This window comes from Thermobia domestica, chromosome 3 (genome assembly GCF_964235325.1).
Source record: "Thermobia domestica chromosome 3, izTheDome1.hap1.1, whole genome shotgun sequence".
Lineage (NCBI taxonomy): Eukaryota > Metazoa > Arthropoda > Insecta > Zygentoma > Lepismatidae > Thermobia > Thermobia domestica.
In genome coordinates this window covers 6,680,379-6,695,108 of record NC_137456.1, presented here as the reverse complement: position 1 = coordinate 6,695,108, position 14,730 = coordinate 6,680,379, and the positions used below count along the sequence as shown (strand labels likewise).

The following is a 14,730-nucleotide window of genomic DNA, read 5'->3' as shown; positions in this document are numbered from 1 at the left end:
CCAAATTTCAGACAAGACAACACAAAAAGTTTGTTAAGTCTCGTGAGCAATACTATTTTACCCAAGTTTTAGATATTAAACATTTTAGAGATAGAGTCTATTGATGTCTTTATACTTGGATTTCGTCTGTTTGAAGTCACCATACCCTCAACGAATTTTAAATTGTTCTCAGTCGCTGGCCTCTATTCGTAGATCTTGATTCGCGATAAACAGCTGTCACCATATTGCGCTCCCATTCGACGAATAATTTCCTCTTTGGTGCAAATCGACAAAGGAGCTGCCATGTTTAATAGTCTGCTACTCTCCAACGACTAACGCGAGAATAAGAGTGACACGTTGCAGAGAAGTGTTGCAGATGACACTAATTCAGCGCTGGATACTAGCAGTGTTACCTATCCCTATTGCAGGAAATTCTAAGTTTCATTTATTTTTTGACATCCCCTCGTACATGGTATGAGTCAAGACAGATTTCACAAATGTATTACAGCTATTATATGTAACTCTGGTATGAACACTGTAATTGGGTTGAATTACATGTTGTGTTCTCTTCAAATTAATAAGTAAATAGAGTTCATGTGTTCACTAATAATGGTATCAACTGACCGTACACATTGCCTATTCAAATTTCTCCTCTTATTCAGTAGTTCTATGTCTGATACAGAATACTACGCTCAATTCAACATTGCTTTTGTCTTCCTAACTTTTATTTTCCTTGTTTATTTCTCGCAGCATTTCCTCGAGCTATCCAGCATTACATTACTATTCTCTCCTGAGCCCGCAACAATAACCATTTCATCTGGAAACCATATATGAAGGAGTATATATATATATATATATATATATATATATATATATATATATATATATATATATATATATATACTGTATATATACGATCTTCTCTATGCACAACCTTCTTCAGTACCTCTTCTTCTGGTTAATATTAAATTAAGTTACTGAGAAGCAACATTCCTTTCCTAATTTGATTCTCGTCTAATTTATTAACCTATTCTAGCACTTCCTTCTTGGTTCCTTAAAGGGAGAGTACTTTAAATATGTAATTCTTATTATCCACGAAAATTATGAGATAAAGGCTTTTTGAGGCAACTCAGTCTAAACAGCTTTATTATAAAATGTAATGGTTATTTGATTTAAAACTATTTATAAATTACAAGCTTGGTTTAACTCGTTTCGCTAAATAAAATGAAATATTAACTACGAATAAACTTGATTTTGCATAAGTCTCTTTTCTATCTCGTGGGATAGGTAGGAAAAGTAAAAGTATAAAAGGCTTGTAAACAAAAGGATAATAGAGAAATGCTTTTGAATTTAATGGTAGGGTCTAGAGTTAGAAACACGGCAGATGTCTGGATTGGCAACAGTCAAGCGGCGACCTCAGCGTTCAGCTGCTGATGGAAGTGAATTAGAGTAAAATCTGTATTACGAACGTGCAGTAGAACAGCAATGAACAGTGAACAGAGCAGACGGTGATAGTGTAAAACGGAAGACCTTTCTGACTTCCAAACTGAGTAAATTGTTGGCGATCGGTTATGTAGTACGAGCCTGACGAAAGTGGCAAGTTTGTTGGGTTGGTCGCAAAGGACATTGTCCTAGGTGACCAGGGGCTACAAAATTCGCGACAAACCACATCGACGAAAAGGAGCAATGGTCGCAAGAAAACTCTCAAGGACAGATTCCGTCAAGCATTAATGTTCATTGTCACTTAGAACTGTCGTGCGACTAGCTCAAGTGACGGGGAAACTCTAATAGTTTCCCATAGTCTGTGTCGACAATCACAGTCTGTTACATTCAAATGACATAATATAAACAATTGAACATACAATGCCAGGTTGCATGGACCAAACTACTGATAACAGATCATTATGCTTTTGGATGTCATCAATGGTCCCGCAAACATGCAATATTGACCGCTGATGATTGGAAACGTGTGGTATGGTCAGATGAAACATTCTTAACCTTATTTCAAACAACGGACTGTGTTGTAGCGAAAGCCCAAAGAAGCATATCGTTATATTCCACAATAATAATGTGTCCATTCACAGAGTTCAGGCTGTTACGGCATAGTTCGAGAAACATCGGGAACAAGATGAACACTTTCAGTGGTCCGCCCAATTCTCGGGACCTGAATATACCGGTAAATTAATATCTGTAGTCCATATCAGAGATACAAGCGAGGCGCAGATTAAGCGCCCATCCTCTCTCACGGGACTGAGTGAAAGACGGACAGGGAATCGTGTGTAATAATGCACTTTCTATCTTCACGGCATCTATGATTCATTCTTTCATTCGATGTCGCTTCAGAGCTGTTCAAGAGTGAAATCTGGTCTAATGTCATCTGAAGATTAAGAACACTGACACACAATGTTATTAGAATTAGAATTACGAATTAGATTTCTGGGCTTTCGGCATCTATGGCCATGTTAGCCCGTCACTAGGATTAGGATTAGGAATTAGATTTCTGAGCTTTCGGCATCTATGGCCATCTTAGCCCATCACTAGGATTAGGATTAAGAATTAGATTTCTGGGCTTTCGGCATATATGGCCAAGTTAGCCCGTCACTAGGATTAGAATTAAGAATTAGATTTCTGGGCTTTCGGCATATATGGCCATATTAGCCTGTCACTAGAATTAGGATTACGAATTAGATTTCTGGGCTTTCGGTATCTATGGCCATGTTAGCCCATCACTAGGATTAGGATTAAGAATTAGATTTCTGGGCTTTCGGCATATATGGCCATGTTAACCCATCACTAGGATTAGGATTAAGAATTAGATTTCTGGGCTTTCGGCATCTATGGCCATGTTAGCCTGTCACTAGGATTAGGATTAAGAATTAGATTTCTAGGCTTTCGGCATCTATGGCCATGTTAGCCCGTCACTAGAATTAGGATTAAGAATTAGATTTCTTGGTTTTCGGCATCTATGGCCATGTTAATTCGTCACTAGGATTAGGATTAAGAAGTAGATTTCTGGGCTTTCGGCATCTATGGCCATGTTAGGCCGTCACTAGGATTAGGATTAAGAATTAGATTTCTGGACTTTCGGCATCTATAGCCATGTTAGCCCGTTACTAGGATTTGGATTACGAGTTAGATTTCTGCTCTTTCGGCATCTATGGCCATGTTAGCCCGTCACTAGGATTAGGATTAAGAATTAGATTTCTGGACTTTCGGCATCTATGGCCATGTTAGCCCGTCACTAGGATTAGGATTAAGAATTAAATTTCTGGACTTTCGGCATCTATGCCCATGTTAGCCCGTCACTAGGATTAGGATTACGAATTAGACTTCTGGGCTTTCGGCATCTATGGCTATGTTCACACCATTCCGGCAATTGACTGGTGTGAATGAACACAACTTAGGCAAATCTCAATCAGGATGGGTGACTTGAAAAAGCTTTCATAATTTTTCGACCCCAAGTGTTCCCACCGGGAGTTGAACCCAAGGCGACCGGGGACCGCTTGTACCCAAGGCGAGAGCGTTAGTGCCTACGCTACGCGAGGCCACGCACACAATGTTATGATCATGCGACAATTTTAGTAATGTTCCCAGCACATTGGATCTAAATGCAGTTTTCCTCATTTTCCAGACAGGAATGTTCAGCTGCTATTGAGAATTTAATTACCTGTCGGTTGAATTCGATTCCTGGTGGGAAGACTCGGTGGAAAAGATTTAACAGGTTTTCAGGCGAGTCATCCTGAATGAGGTTTATTCCTGGGATTTTCTCATTCACATCAGGCAAATGCCAGAATGGTACCTATTATACTGGTCTCGTCCATCTTCCTTCCTTCTCCATTCTTTTTTTCTTTCCCCATTCCTCGGATAATGTGCTTTCCGAGGAACATCATCCCTCATACGCGACGGACTTAAGGCCACAGATGCTGGTAATGCCCAAAAATATGTAGAAATAAATAGATAGTTTTCAGTTGCTTTAAAATAATTGGTGTACTGCTAAAATCTGTTACTTTATCGTGAATCGAAACAGGACAATATGCGCTAAAAAGACACTCACATGAGCAATTAACAGCTTAAAAAATGGGAGATAAATGAAAAGTAATCAATTTAATCCTATGATTGCTTATGCTTTTAAAACTACAACATTATGTTACCGTAGACTTTATTAAAAACAATTTATCTAAATCTCTCTACTTTTAAATTCCGCAAATTATTTTTTTGTGGTAATTCGTTTTCATCTATAATTTATCTCTGTTAACCAACACAACACAATTGTGAGACGTTACATTACACATTTTTCATTTCCTTCAACAAGTAAGCTAAACAAGGTTACGACTGCTTTGCAAACGGAGACCTGCAGAATAGAGGATCATTAGATACGCTTGGAGATCCAACGTCGATAGTGCTATTTTTATTTCATTTTTTAATTTTAGGTTCAATGAATCGACGATGCCGTCTATTTTAATGACACCAACGTTCGAAATTGCCAAACGTACTTTTTTAGTAGTGAGATTTGCAATTTCTATATATTCATTTAAAGGAAAATAATTTTGTTAGTTAAGTTTTATCCAAGTCTGGTGAATAGAAAGTTATGCCTTCTCTTTGGTAGAATTTCAATAAGACGTTTATGATGTTTCCCGTTGGTCTGGTGCAGAGATGGGTAAACTCTTATATGACAGGACCAAAAATAAGGGAAAATATAATTTATTTAAAACAAAAATGGTACATTTTACAAAATTCTTGTAATTCTATTCCTTATTTAATGATTGACGCTTTTCATGTTTTGGTTTTAACTTGGAAACAGTAATTCACAGAAGTGAAGCTCAGAGGGGGCAAACGGAGTTTGTGCCGTGGGCGCCATATTGAGGGGGATGTAAAATCGAGAAAACATTATTTATAACGTGAATATTATTTATCTATGTCAAGCATGCTACTCTCAGATTATTTGGCAATCAAATACTAATTAGTGTGGTGTTTTATCTTGTATTAAAAATTACATTATGTACTGCAATTTTGAAACAAGCAAGACTTGAAGAAAAGATGGAATAGGAGAATTACTGGTGATGCCAATATCAAGTGTATTCGGGGAGCATTTTGGTTTGGTTGATCAGGGGCAGGGGGCGCCAAGGCGAGTTCTTGCCCCGCGTGACAACTATCCTAGTTTTGTCGCTGAACCCAGGTCCCGCAAGCCGGTTTCTAATACAACTTTTCCAAAGTAACACTGTTCTTCTTTTTGTTGGTCAGATTAGGAATCATGTCACGGGTCAAATAGAACATTTCTTGGGGACGAATCTGGCCTGCAGACTACAGTTTACCCACCATGGTCTAGTTAATGGTACACGCGCCTTTCTTGCACAACACATAGTGTTCAGTTCCCGATAGGAGACTGTGCAACGCATTACATCAATTGGAACGGATGCACTATTCCAGTTTAACGTCCCACGTTTTGTTTTTAAGACTAAGAGAGATGATTAAGGCAAGTGAATTATGGTGGAATGAGAAACTGGGAGGAAACGGGAGAACTCCGAAATAACCCACGATATTGTCCACTACAACTCACTTGGCCGGGGTACGAAACAGGGGCCCACGCAGCAGAAGAAAGTGCTTTCTTCGATAATTAAGGGGAGGACAACTCCCCCTCTTTCCCCCTGTTGCGAGCTTCTATGGGAGTGGATATGAAATTCCGGAACTAAGGGGACGATCATTACTAAGTATTGAGTTTTCCCTACATGTTAGTGTAATTCTAACATTTTTCCTTCTTTTCTTCTTGAACTTTACTAAAGAGACGTCGGTCTCGTGGCGAAGTTCTGATTACGCCATTCCTTTGCTTACGCCTCACATCATCACCACAAAGTTAACGGTGAAACACGGATAGTGATGATGAGAAATGAGAAAAATGGTATGATGAAGAAAGTGGGAGGAAACGGGATTACCCCCAGAAAAGCCACGCACTCAGTGTTTGTCCACCAGAAAGTTAATTTGGGATTGAACTAAGACCCCATGCACTTAAGTGAAAACTCTACCACTGAGCCACCGCGGCCCCATGTTAATAATTTGAAGTTTGTTGCCCCTTCGGCATCAAGGTTACGTGGGACTTGGGCTTATATCTTAACGTAGGACCCCAAATGATATGAGCTCCCATTGAGAATCAAATACTCGTCTCTCAATTTCAAATTTTGTTTGTAAAAGTAATTTCATAAAAGTGACATAGAGTATAGATTTATTTTTTTCTGCCAAAGCATATACTTTAAACACTGGTTTTATGCACCATCTGGAAGCAAGAAAAGCTCCCTCGTGACTAAGTGGTTAATATACGTGCCTTTTTAATTAGAGACTCGGGTTCGAATCTCGGAGGAAGCTCAATTGGTTTGAATTCCATATTGAGCTGTAAGTTCACGTTTCTCATAGCCTCACAGCTGAAAACTAAAAATCAAACGCAAGCAACGACGTGCAGGTATCGATTTTGGAACTCATAAAGGACAAAATCAAATGTTTTGTTTGTGCTTTTGCGTCATTGAGCTGGATAGTTTAAACCATTGAGATTAGTTAGCTAATTGTGCACAAACTTTTGTGTTTTCGATGGTTATTTTTTTAAAAAGTGTAATTTGATTTATCAGGAGGAACTATCTTTCCTTTCCTTTCTTTAGACTACTCTTCTGGAAGAAAAAAACTATCAATGTACAGTCAGAGATTAATTGATACACCTGAGTGGGGAGGGTGTATCAATACATCAGTAGTTGGTAAAGAAATAGTTAAGAGATCTAAAGAAAGCACAGAAGAAACTATTAAAATCATACATGGATGTAGGAACAAGAGTTAGGAGTTTATATTTAGCCAGATGTGCAATCCGAGCTCCTCCGTGGCTAAGCGGTTAGCGTGCGCGCCTTTGGTGTGGGGAGTCCCAGGTACGATTCCCGGTGGGAGCTCATGTGGTTCGGATTCCACGTTAATCAATAGGTCCCGTCCTATATAGCCTCGCTGCTTAACGGGACATTAAACTCAAAATCAACTCAACTCAACCGAACAATCTATATATTAAAATGCTAGGTTTATATGTTTGTGGTCAACAAACATTTATGGTTTTGCGGCCAATTTTTTGACAATGATATCTCGGAAACCATAGCCTCTAGAAAGATGCCCTTTTCACCCATCGATTGGAAATTTTGTGTAAATTATTCAGTTTTAATTGAATATTTAAAATACATAGCCGCTATTTCTTTGTTACATTTTTAGGAGCGCACTGCAAGTGTTGAAATTTAAAAAAAAAAAAAAAAAGTGAAGCATCGTATCATAGAGAATATACATTCCAGCACCACACAATTGTATACGGGGTTAGTATATCTCTCCGACGTTTATTTTATGCCCAGATGTTAATGAAAAACGAAGGATAACCATTTCTCCAGTCTAAGATGAATGTTTATTGTTTGGAGTGTTTTGCCCAATGAACACCATATATCACTGACATTATAATTAATTGTGTGTGTAATGTATTTGCTTATTACATACTGCATACAAGAAGAAAGAAAACATTGGTCATACATGAATTAGAAACTCCAACCGGATGTAGGCTCAAATCTTGCAAACGGTGCAAGATATTAAAAATTAATCCATAAAAATCTTCCTTTTATGGTGCCCCTTGCCTACTTTTATCAAGATGTTTTTCCCTTGATGAAATAACCTTATGCACTGTAAAGAGACATGTACAGATGTTGTGAGGAACGACAAGGAAATTCATGCTTATATGTGAAGGATGCGCTGTGTAAAGAGCGCAGGTTCAGCTAGTATGTAAGTAAAATCTGTAATGATTTTGAGTCAACGGAAGAGCACGAAAGTTTTAAACTAGTTCCTGCCTATGTCAAGTCTAGTAAAAATTCAAAACAATTAGAAGGGGTTTTGTGAGTGATATTTGAAAAAAAAAAAAAAAAGAAGTGAGTTTCGTTTCACAGTGTAGGACTACGGTAGATTTTGTAACTATACAAATTCAATACTCAAACATCAAGTAGATCGCAATAGATTAATAACATCAAAGAGAGAACCTGTTCCTCGGATGCTTAATTCATGTCAAAAAGCCATTACTCGCTACGTGTTTCTCTGTTAGCTCTAAGGCGAGATAGAACCTACTCTCTTGGAAAGCTCAATCGATTCCAAAGCCTGTCTCTCAATATATCTTACCGTTTTTTTCTCAACGGAAATCGCCGTTGAAACCGGAAGTAGTAGAAAATTTCAACCACTTCCGGTTTAGTAGAATGTTGCATTTTTCTAGGACAGAAACTAGTGATTTAAATGGTAGATACATTTTTTTAAACTCTCCTTTGGTGTGTGGGGTTACGCTTAACCCTTTGGTGTACGTAAGGATTCTACTTTAAATATCACTCTGAAAGCAGCAGGTCTTTTCCGTTTAGGTGTATTACGCTTTGCGTCAGCTGTACCCGTAGCGACGCGTAGTGTCAGAATCTTAAACTTTAACTGGAAATAACCATATGCACTTTATGGTAACATGATACACAAAGAGAGGGTACTTTAGATCCAGTACGAAAAGTTTTTTTTTTTAGTTATTTTCTAGTATTGATCAACAGACAATAAAATTTGTATTATTTTTGACACAAAGCCAGAGTTATGACATAATACTAAAGAAACTTTTATTAAAAAAATTCTTATCCTAATAAAAGTATGGACAATTTTTCACCCATCTTGGTGTGCGTAGAGTTAAGGAGGGCATCTGTAGAAACGTATATTCTTATGTTTTCCTGGAATAATTGTCCTGCAATTTTTGCAACAATACTTGTTTCATATGTAACTTACAATCAGAAATATATATAGTGGATTGTGATATATATAGCTACTGTGAGAGTAAGACACAGGGGGTGAGAAGGGGGCATGTGTAAACATAACCGAAAACGATCTATATTAGTATCGAATCAATAGTTTTCGGAGTCGCTGAGATGAATAGTACCGATCTCGATACCAATTAAGTCCACGTTCAACCCCATCACCCTAGAAGGGAGAAGAAATCAAAAACAAAATATTCAAAATGAATTAGATTTGTCACAAATCAATAGTTTCCCGGGTCGGAAAAACGACTGACCTTTTTGAAACATAATCTACCTCTAGCTCGGTTTTATAATGTTCCTTTTATTAAGGCGGGTATTGTAAGGAGATAAGAATGATTCAAAATTCATACCCAGACAGGGCCGGTTCTATCATATGTGCAACATGTGTATTTGAACGGAGCAGCAAGTTTCGAGTTTCGAGCAATAATATTTCTTGTTAGAAACAGACTTCATGATTGTGATAGTTAAATTTACTAATATGACTTTGAATTTGAATACTACATTCATGAATTATGTTTAGGTCTCATTACTTTAAGGTCACATGGACTGTGGTAAAGCAAATGGTCAAACATTTCCCAGCATGAATTCCTTAATTGTTGTCAAATACAAGAACTCAGTTCTAGAACAGTAGCGAACACCTGTTCCATTTAGCTAATTATTACAGGTTTCATATGAAGACTAGTCTTGTGTCTGTTAGAAAGAAGTTCCTTATCACCAGGGCCCGGATATTGTTGACAAGTCAACATTTTTCTATTACGCATAGGGCAAGGCAACTTCATATAAAAACGTTACCCATCAACTCAAGGTTCTAAAAGTATATTGTTTTAGGGTCAACTTTTGGTCACTTTTTGCCTTTTTGAAGTTTCAGGTCATTTTTTTAATATTTTAAGGTAACTTTCAGGTCATTTATGGTCTTTTTAATCTTTCTTTTTCTACATAAGAAACTCTTAAACTGAACACTGTTTACGGATTTGAAAAATACAAAGTTATATCTTTTCCTGCTTCCTGACTATTGGGGTGGAAAACTGCATTTCTAAAAAGCTAATGAACACTAAGCTGTAGCTGGTTGATTAGGGGTAAGGATTGGTACGTGTCCAAACAGATGGCTTTTGATTATTGACCACAAAGGATGTGATTACGAGAATAACTAAAAGTGGATTAGAAGACTTACAAATTTTAAACAGTTTTTTTTTAAATCTATTATTCTCATGTATTCATTCTGCACTTGCGAACTTCTATTCTTTAAGTGTGCTCCTAGTTTCAATTCGAGAGTGAATTGACGCTTTCAATACGTAAAATGCCGTACAATGGCCTGATCAATAGACTGCAACTAACTGAAACAAAATTTTTGAGAATGAGTGAGAAATGATAATTAAAATCCAATAGATATTCAAAAAATGACAATGTTTAACGAAATAAACGTTTTTTTTTTTTAAAAAAAAAAACGTAAATTTTAAGGTCAATTTTTGTGAATTTTAGGGTCATTTTACAGGAATTTTAGTGTCATTTTATAGGTCACTTTTTAGAAAATTTTAGGTCAACAAGATCCGGGCCCTGCTTATCACTGAAGATGAAGACAAGTTTCTTTTTTAAAAAAATTAACAGATGTAAGGGGAAAATAAAGAAATAAAGATAAAATAGCTAGTTGAACTGGAATTACAAACTGAAATATTACGATTGAAGTTCGATATTGAATTCTATAAAAAGGATTACCATATTTCCTCTACAGGTCTTTGCTTTATCTTTCACTAACATAATACATTATTATTTAAAGAAAAAATACACAATGAGATTGTATTTGAAGTATTTAGGCCTTTATGAGTGCGAGTGCTCCTTTCCCTCCCCTTCGTTTTTCATGATGTGGTAGCATACTTAAAATCGTAGCTTTTAAAATTTGTTCTTTCTGGAGAAAAGGGGGAGACAAATGATGTCATTGAACAGGGCGGCAATTAACCTAGGGGCGGCCCTGTGCACAGAACAGAATAAGTCATGGGTTTTAATTTAAAATTTATATCCTTGAAATCTATATTCTAAGAGGAGAAAAATAATTCAAACTGTTTCCATTAATCTATTCTTTGTAGGGATGCGCACGAGACGAGTCGAGACAGGGATTTCCTGACAAAATTTGAGTCGAGACACGGCTCCTCCAATAGAGAAATATACATTTTTCGAGTCAAGACATCACTTTTACAGCACATTTTCGAAACGAGGCAGCCACAAATCTTGTCTGGTGCGCATCCCTAATTCTTTGTCTGAAGGACAAGCATTTTCGCAAGTATAATATAAATTAAAGCTGCAGAATATAACAAAGAAATGTTAGGGTGGAGGAATTTGGAATGCCTAGCAGATTTTTCAAGCAAGCAACCTCCTGGATTAATCAGTTTACAGCAGTTATATAATAGGGTTGTCATAATTTTTTAAATCCAAAATAAGGACAGACTATAAAATGATGACCTGTCAAATATACGATGCCCAAACACAAAACAAATATTTTGAAATTTCTTACCTAAAAATCACCTTTTTCCGTTATCACACAATTGTTTATTGTAATACTTAGAACACTATTGGAAACTAACATGTTTTATATTTTTTTCATAAACACAAATATAATAACTCATGCCATTAAATTATGTATATTAAATTTAACCAAAGGAACCCTGGAATGAAAAACAGACACTTTTCAGAAACATAACCTACTTTCTTAATAGTAACTAAAATATTTATAAGTTATATGATAAAAACACAATTCTTTTACCCCGAGATTTTAGCGATTCTCGACTCGAACAAATTTTCGAACAGCTCCAAAATCTGTCAAATACGGACATTTTCCTATTTTATGCTTTGTACGACACGGACACGGACCCAAAAATTCAAACAGTCCGTACAAAACACGGACACATTGCAACCCTATATATAAAGTAAGTAAAAAAAAAATCAAATGTTAAAACGTGAAGTTGACTCACCTGTTGGACTTGGCGTACTGATCAGCTTTTCTAACCGCACTCCACTATACGTAAAATCATACTTTTTCAAAAAATTAAATTGGTTTCTGCCTCTTCGAGAATTGAGCGTATTAATACCATTCGAAATGTATCGTGGATATATTCTGAATTCTCTTTTCGGCACTAGAAGTCCCACGTTTAATTTCGGTTTCGCTGACGACGATGTATGGTTCTTCAACCAACAATTCGTTGGTTCGAATATTGTCATGAACACCACAAAAACAATAACAAATTTAACACAAAAAGTTTGTTTTTGAGTTGAGCTTAAATTTGGCAACATTGCAAATATTATGTTACTAGAAGAGGATGTCGTGTTACCTCACCTCAATTTCTAATAGTTTTCATGAATAAATTCTTTCTAAATTTCATGTATTATAATTCGATATTTTCCAGACATTGTTTTAGAATAACCATTAAACTTGTACTTATCAAGACTTTAATTTAAAATTTATTTACTTATTTAAATTTTAACAACCCTTAATTTTGAAGGCATTATTTGGTTTAACAACAAAAGACGTAGATGTCACACAATATTTTTAATAACATTAAGTTTTAATACGTTAAGTCCCAAGAAAATAATATATAATACTAATCTTTTAAATAGTATAATACAATTGTTTGTATGAGTAGTTATATTAAAAGTGGGAGAGTGAACTGGTTTTATTGGGTATTTAAACTAAATACTGATTCTGCTCCTAAGCAAAACTTTTCTTTTTTACTTAAATATTTTACAAAATCATTTAAACTGCTATATTTAGTTGCATTATTGTTTGGGGTTTAAATATTGTTTGAAAATTATAAATTTCCGTTTTGGGGCATATTACCAACTTAATACACATATAATTGTAATACTTGTTTGCATATTGTATTTAGTACAATATCAATCATAAATTTATAATATAGTATAGTAAACATGAAAACTAGCAGTTAAAGAAAGTAGCGGTGTCGAGATTCGAACACTGAACTTGCGTTACCTAATACTGGTTTCATTCTCACACTAGTTTAGAAAGTTGTCAAATATTGATACTTTGCTATTAAAATTTCAATGGTGGGAAGTAAATACACAAGCAGTTAAGTAGTTCAAATCGTTATTTTGTTTCCAGACAAGTTATAAATTGTTTCTACTACCTGCAAGTCTGAGACAGAAACGATTTAATGATGGAGAATTGGTCGTGTAGGAAGGGGGAGATAACGTGATACTAAAAGAAAGTTTAAAAAATATCACCAATCACACTTCTTGTTTCCTTCGACAGGTACAGAAATCTGTCACCAGGTGTTGCATCAAAACATCTGGTTATCACTACATCCTAAGTATCCAATAGTCATCTATCAAAGTGTGAATCTATAATTAACTCGTTTTCAATAGTTTAAAACAATGAAAAATGCCTACTGCAATCGAAATATCCGCAATGCTGAGAATTCCCTTGTACGTGAACTCACAAACACAAAGACAGCTTCAGAGACACACACACACACCAGCGTGCAAGAGGATCAGAGAAATTCTCAAATGTCAATTCCGCAACAAGTTTTCAAACGCACACGCACACGTAAACACCAAAGAAAAGAGAAAAAAACACACTTTTCACTAGTCCCTGAGCTCTGGAACTAACAATACGAACATATCACACTTTTGTCTATCTAAATGTTTTTTTTTTCTTCTTTTGATTTTACAATAAAAATGAGCAAACCAAAGTGTGAACTACTTAACACAAATTTGTCTTCGATTAAAATCTACACAAAGTTCTGAAAAGTTTTACTGGATTTTTCCTAGTGGCAATTCTTTATAATAGCTAAGGAATTGTCGTATAAAATTATTCGCATATAAATACTTCTTCACGCATAAAATCAATTGGAAGATAAAAGACGGAAAAAAAGAAAGTCTTGTTGCCGCGTTTGAAAGCACGATTTCTCCTTTTCTCTTCCTCACTTGCAGTGTATGATCGCAACGTGGCCTATCTCTCGTACTACGCCGGTGGTATCTCGGGCCTAAAGCGAAACTCGGAAAAGCGCCATATCCTCCCCACTCCTGGAGATACAACGCTGCATCCCCTCCCTGTCGTACGCCAACACGGCAAGCGATGTTACACCCACCACGCATGCCCAAAATCCATCTCTCCACACCAACTGACTCGTCTTTTTTCGATGCTATACAAGTATCCCTCTTTGTTCTTATACATTTATGCATACTTGCATATGTGTAGTACATAAAGCATACATATGGTAATACGCTATCGGCAATACTCATTCCAATTCCTGTTTCCATTCTTAAACTTTTCGTAGAGAAATCTTTCTTCTGATTTTATAGGACGATGTCTCTGTGTGAAAAAATGATCATATTCGTATCAGCTTTTTTTAGTGTTATTTTGAAATATAGATGATCCAACTTGCAATAATTTTACACTTTGGTTCTAAATCCTATAAAGAATACTAGATTATTGTCTATTTCAATATTCATACCAGTTGAATGAGTTTAATTTCAGTTTAACGTCCCTTTCAGCAGCGAAACTATATGAGACGTGGACCTACTGATTAACGTGGAATCCGAACCACATGAGCTCCCGCCGGAAATTGAACCTGGGTCTCCCACGAAAACGGATAGGAGTATCTTGTCTTCACACTAGTCTTAATATGAAATTACTCCGCAAAAGATATATTATTCAGCATTACCAATATAAACAACCACTGCTAGTAAAAATATAAAAACTGATAGAATCTTCCTTACCCAACACTTTTCTCTCTATACATATACGTCGTTTCGCCTAATGACTCTCGCCTTCTCGTTCCTGAAGCTTAGTTTCGGTACGGGATTCTGTAATATTTTTCAGTTTGGTGCATAGGAAATAAAAAAGTTTTCGCTTATGCTGAGTAATGTTCCCAAACGAAAAAAAAGAATTTACAGGTTTTAAGTATATCAAAATCTT

The 14,730-nt window shown here is 36.1% G+C and overlaps 1 protein-coding gene across 4 annotated transcripts in view; it reads right to left on the bottom strand.

The window, feature by feature from the left end:
- Window positions 1-13,772, bottom strand: part of Nmdar2 (glutamate ionotropic receptor NMDA type subunit 2) — an 850,349-nt gene extending 836,577 nt beyond the window's left edge. Inside the window, exon 1 of one of the 4 annotated variants that reach the window (XR_014130890.1) lies at window positions 11,771-13,772. Coding sequence is in view for 2 of the 4 variants with exons in the window: in XM_081753987.1 (XP_081610113.1) it covers window positions 11,771-12,089 (319 nt within the window). In the remaining 2 variants the exon portion in view is untranslated. The remainder of the gene's footprint in view (window positions 1-11,770) is intronic. The other 3 variants (XR_014130891.1, XM_081753987.1, XM_081753990.1) reach the window with 3 other exon arrangements.
- Between the last annotated feature and the right edge of the window lie 958 nt (window positions 13,773-14,730).